This window comes from Mesoplodon mirus, assembly GCF_964341445.2.
Source record: "Mesoplodon mirus genome assembly, chromosome: 15".
NCBI classification, from domain to species: Eukaryota; Metazoa; Chordata; class Mammalia; order Artiodactyla; family Ziphiidae; genus Mesoplodon; species Mesoplodon mirus.
This window is the reverse complement of record NC_138991.1, coordinates 62,974,771-62,980,770: the sequence shown is the minus strand read 5'-3', so window position 1 is coordinate 62,980,770 and position 6,000 is coordinate 62,974,771. Positions and strand designations below refer to the sequence as shown.

The 6,000-nt window shown below is 41.6% G+C and overlaps 1 protein-coding gene across 5 annotated transcripts in view; it reads left to right on the top strand.

Moving 5' to 3' along the window:
* CLUAP1 (clusterin associated protein 1) overlaps nt 1-6,000 on the top strand; it is a 44,090-nt gene continuing 38,090 nt past the window's right edge. For all 5 annotated transcript variants that reach the window (XM_082644234.1, XM_082644233.1, XM_082644232.1 and 2 more), the window contains exons 1-3: nt 1-135; nt 2,488-2,599; nt 3,493-3,577. In XM_082644234.1, the coding sequence (XP_082500360.1) occupies nt 114-135; nt 2,488-2,599; nt 3,493-3,577 (219 nt within the window). In that variant the 5' untranslated portion in view covers nt 1-113. The remainder of the gene's footprint in view (nt 136-2,487; nt 2,600-3,492; nt 3,578-6,000) is intronic.

Here is a 6,000-nt window from a genome sequence, read left to right as displayed (position 1 = left end):
GTCCTGTTTGGCCCCGGCTGCGCGCTGTAGACGGCTCCGTGCATTGCCATAGAAACCCGTGAGCGCTGAGGGGCGAGCGGAGGAGACTCCCGGGTCCTGAGGAGCAGGGCGCCATGTCTTTCCGCGACCTCCGCAGTAAGCAACCCTGACCTCTGTGACCTGCGGTCCTCCCGAGACTTGGGGCTCCGGCCCGCCGGGTCCCCTGTCTAAACCCTGCTGAGGCTCCCGCGCTGGAGCCCCCTCCCGGGCCTCTGCGGCTCGGGGGCGCCCCTGGCCCGCCGCCCCCCAGGCTGAGCGCCCCAGCCCTGTCTCATAGCCCTTTCTGCGATGATGGGAGGTTGTGTATGTGTATGCGGCTAGTGCGGCTGAGGAACCGAAGTTTTAATTTTATCTAATTTTAATTGACTTATGGGTCTGTTCGCTACTGTATTGGAAAACGCAGAGACCGTTTTTGAGTTGGGTTAGCTTAGAGCTCCGGGAAACGAACAGCAACCGAGGAGGGGGCTGGTGAATAATAATTGAGGCTTCTGTTTTTTCGAGTTTTTATGATCTGCCAGGTAGTTAGTTACTGTCTTATGTGTGTTCATCGTTTCATTCACTCCTCTGAACAACTGTGCTCCTGTGTTTAGAGATGAGGAACTGGGCAGAGAGAGGTCAGGTCAGGGGACCCAGGTGGTAAGAGCTGGCGCTGAAGTGTGAAATCAGGTTGTCTAACCTCCAAAGCTTGCATCTTTTCTAAAGGGGCTGGTGGGGAGAAGGGAACCCAAGGCTTTGCTAGGAGGGTGGGGAAGTGGAAGAATGGGGAAAAGAGAATTAGTTACTACTACTTCGGGGGACACCTGTTACACACCAGACATTTTACATTCAATATCTTATTTTAGTCCTCACTGTAACAGTAAGGTGGTTCGTATAAGTTTCTGGATGAAATACTTTGAGGCAGAGAGGTAAAGTAGTTTGCTTTAGGTCACACAGCTAGAACTGGGTGGAAGCAAGGATCAAAAGGTAGGACTGTGTGAATGAATCTCTTGCCTTTTATACGCTTTCATTTTCTGAATCTGAAGCAGTTCAGCCAACTGGTTCCACCTGCATAGGTGTAGCAGGTGATTGCCAATTTGGTGTGATCTGAGGGGCCTCTTTAAGGCCAATTTTCTAACAATTGCTGGTGCCTGAAATTTCCCCATTAAAGATTACTCCTTTCAGTTGTGAATTGCTCTTTTTTCTATAATGGAAATATATAGGAAGAGGCATCACATGTTATTGATGCCTATTAGCACTATTGTGTGAATCTGTGCCCTCTGGGATTTGGAGGTTCTTGGTGACCTTATGTTGTAGAGACAAGTTTCTCCTTCCTCATAGTTGAGGGAGGCCAGCCTTCTGCTAGGGGACGTTGAATGGAGTTGTGTTGGGAAAAGTGTACAAGAAGGGGATTTCTGAGCATTTTGACCTTAAATGAATGCTGTGCATTATGCAATTCATGGTAAGATTCTTATTCAGATTGTCTCCATTTTGACAATAATACTGTAGAATTAACAGAACTGCACTGCTACTTAGCGGCAAGAAGTGTTTAGGGCTTACTGTGTGATGGGAAGGCTGCTGCTTTATTTTCCATTGCTGTATTTAAATATCCCCCAAAACAGCAACAGAGGCCCTCTGCTTCTCTTTCCTCTGCGTATGCCTTCTCTTCTGTTGTCTTGTGAAATCCAGACTAATCTCCAAAGCCCAAGTAGCTTATTTGTGAATGTCATTGGGACATCTTGAATATCCACCTTCAAGAAGAGTGAAGACAGACATTACTTAGCCAGAAGCACACTGAATACAGGTCTTAGCACATCGTGGGAACTAAAAAGATGTTTTATTTCCAAGTCTTGCTTAAAGCTTAGTGACTGCAGCATCTGGTATCAACACGTATTAGTATTACTGTTTCTTAGTCTGTTTCATAATACATCTAAATATTGCTCAATAGTTCAATCATTTTCTTGAAGATTTCTCTAAATACAGTGCAACTAATGTTTAAATTTTGTGTTATTAAGGTCCTATATGCTCAGTGGGGAAAAAAAAGTCAACTCAGAAATAACACAAAAAATACAGAAATAACACACAAAACTTCACCCTACCACCATCACCCCCCCCAAAAAAAAAGACCCCATGGTTAACATTTAAACCGTGACCAGGTAGTCCTCATTTTGAGTGGTAAAGAGAAAGATATCCAAGAGATAAATGAGGTATCCAAGAGAGAAATTAAATTCACAGCCAATCCCTAAACCCCATTTCAATGTACAGTTTCCTCTTCTCCCATTGAATTTAAATAAGCAGATTAGGTATTTTAACTTTTATCTCTTTTTTTCTTTCCCTCTTAGAGAGTTGATAAATAGTCCATAAAAGTGTCAGTAGGTTGGGAGTAAGAAGAAAAAGCAAAGAAAGTGTCTGCATTCGTAAGTCGTTGCTGTTTGACGAGGAACTGACTACATTGTGTTTTGCCTTGGACAGACTTTACAGAGATGATGAGAGCCTTGGGATACCCTCGACATATTTCTATGGAAAATTTCCGCACACCAAATTTTGGACTTGTATCTGAAGTGCTTCTCTGGCTTGTGAAAAGGTTAGAACTGCACTTTACTGAGGTCTAAGAAAGAATATGAGATGTTATTCATTAGCTACCTAGAAACAGGATGCTTTTGTGAAGCAAAAGGAAAAGTTCAATAAAATTTGACAGACTTGGTTGTAACCTGTTAAAAATCAGTTGAGTTTAAAGAACGCTGTGGGAGAAGGGAGTGTACCAGGCAGCGGTAAAAGGAGAATGTTTCTCAGTAGAAAGCCGACACAGGGGTGCTGGTCTGCATTCCTCTTCATCCCCTCACCTTCATCAGGGAGTGACAGGACCTCCTCACACATTCTGCTGAGTACCTGGCTTGGAAGCAATTTAGATTTCATTTTGTATGAAAAATCTAATATGATTCAGGTTGGCAAACTTTTTTGCTAAGGAGATAGTCAATATTTTAGGCATTGCAAGTTACATAAGATCTCTGTCATGTATTCTTCCTTGTGTTTTTTATAACCTTTGAAAAATGTAAAAACCCTTTTTAGTTTGCGGGCTGTACAGGAAGAGGCCAAGGGCTGCCGTCTGCTGACCCCGGTGTGTCATCAGTTACTCGAAGAAAGGAACTCCACTGGGTCAAGGGCAGGCAGCTAGAGTAATAGTTCTGATTATTTTAATGAAACTTTGCAGTCTGAAATAGATTTAATTTTGTAAGCTGAGCCCCGAATTTGATTTTTGAAATTTGTAAAACCTATTTTTAGGTGAAGATTTGTTCTCTTGAATGTTTGGTATTTTGTGTTGCTTCTGAAGCCTTTCTTAGCTCTTACTGCCTTAGCTGGGGACTCAGAGAGCTTCCTGTTACAGATCCACTGTCCTCTCAGTTGCTTTACGTTCTCTTTTGTGAACTTTATACTTAATTACCTTGTGTCTTCTCTGTCTCTCTCTCTCTGCAATAGGTATGAACCTCAGACTGACATCCCTTCTGATGTTGAGACTGAACAAGACCGAGTTTTCTTCATTAAGGCAATTGCCCAGTTCATGGTTGGTTCACAGTTTTTTGATGGAGTTGTAAAATTAAATACATTAGAAGGAGATGAAGCCTAGTTAGAGCTGCTTTCAGATTTCTTTTTTAAAGTATTTTTTCCTTCTCTTTTTTAAAAAATTAATTAATTTTTATTTTTGGCTGCGTTGGGTCTTTGTTGCTGCACAGGCTTTCTCTAGTTGTGGCGAGTGGGGGCTACTGTTTGTTGCAGTGCGCAGGCTTCTCATTGCTGTAGCTTCTCTTGTTGCGGAGCACAGGTTCTAGGCACGCGGGCTTCAGTAGTTGTGGCATGCAGGCTCAGTAGTTGTGGCTTGCGGGCTCTAGGGCGCAGGCTCAGTAGTTGTGGTGCATGGGCTTAGTTGCTCCATGGCATGTGGGATCTTCCCGGACCAGGGATCAAACCCATGTCCCCTGCATTGGCAGGCGGATTCTTAACCACTGGGCCACCAGGCAAGTCCCAGATTTCTAAACACACTCCATTACCAGATTTCTGTGGAGCCATTTTACCAACAAAGTTCTCTGGGTTTTTTGTTTTTAATTCATTATTTGTTAAGAAATTTAGAGTCCCATGCCCCAGCGGCCATTGGTCCCTACAGTCAGGCTGTGTTAGTTGGCAGGACCATTTACGTTTCAGGATAGCTAGGCATGGACCCTGCAAGTGGACAGCTTGTGCCAGGAGGGGTGGCAGAAGAGTCTAAACAGGCTCTTACAAACATGGGTGAAATTCTGAAAGCAGTAGGCTGTGAGTTCACGAATGTGATAAAAACAACTGTTTTGCTGGCTGACATACTGTCAATGACATCTACAGACAATATTTCCAGAGTAGTTTTCCTGTGAGAGCTGCTTACCAGGTTGCTGCTTTGCCCAAAGGAGGCCGTGTTGAAATTGAAGCAGTAGCTGTTCCAGGACATCTTGTGACAGCATCACTCTAAGTGGGCCCAGGGTTACTTAGTCTGGAATTTTAATAATGTTTTTAAGTTAACTTGTTAATTTTTACAATCTTTGTTGCAAAGTGTAAGGTTGACTGAAATATCTGAAGTTATTATGGAAATACCATATAATAAGGGGAATTGAACATAAATTGAAGATTAATGATGAATCTAGTTATTGACGTTACAAATTACGCTTACATAACACTCGTACTACTGCATGTGGGAAAAGAGACATGCATTACATGGTTACTCAGATAAATGAAAGTAAAGGGAAGTAACATACAAGAAAGATGAGTTACTATTCCTGAGAAATAATAAAGAGCACACCTAATTAAACCCAATTAATTTAATGATGTGAAATATTTATTTTTCATGTCAGATATATGATCCTGCTTTTACTTGAGTAAAATTAAAGTATTTAAGGATTCACACCTAGTAGAGCTAAAGGAGAAGAAACTGGACCAAAATTTTATATAGATAATATTTTTCTAATGGAAATAAAATAACATGCAGATTTTAAAAAAGAATTTTATTTACTTATTTTTGAATAGGTAATATATTTTATGGTTCAAAAATTTTTTTAAATCATGAAACAATATAGAGTAAAATGACTTTCTATTCTGTTTGCCATCAGCCCAGTTCCATTCCCAGTGATCACTATTCTTAATATCTTTCAGAGTTTTTTGAGACATAATTAAGCAAATAGATTGTATATGCCTTTTCCTTCCTCTTACATAAATGGTGGCATACTGCACACCACCGTTTAGAATCTTGTCTTCATGTAACAGTACATTTTGGAGAACTTTTCAAATACACATAGAATTTCTTTATCCTCTCTTACACCTGAGTAGTATTGCTTGCATCTTTATACCATAACTTATGTAATTTATACAGGTAGGCATGTAGGTTGTTGGTAACTTTTGTTCTTAGAAGCAATGCTGTAACAAAAAACCTATACATATCATTTTGTTTGTGAATATGTATATCCCTAGCATAAGTTCTTAGGGTTGGAATTGCTGGGCCAAAGGACATATGCATTTGTAATTAATTTTGTTGTCATTTACCAAATTGCTCTCCATCAAGATTGTATCAGTCAATATACCCACTTGCAATATATGAGTAACTTGAAAGTTAGATCTTTTTTTTTTTTTAAGACATTACAGCTTTTTTCTTTTATTTATTTATTTATTTATTTTTGGCTGTGTTGGGTCTTTGTAGCTGCGCATGGGCCTTCTCTAGTTGCGGCGAGCAGGGGCCACTCTTTTGTTGTGGTGCACGGGCTTCTCACTCCGGTGGCTTCTCTTGTTGCAGAGCACCAGCTCTAGGCGCGTGGGCTTCAGTAGTTGTGGCTCGCAGGCTCAGTAGTTGTGGCTCGCGGGCTCAGTAGTTGTGGCTCACAGGCTCTAGAGCGCAGGCTCAGTAGTTGTGGCGCACGGGCTTAGTTGCTCCGTGGCATGTGGGATCTTCCCGGACCAGGGCTCGAACCTGTG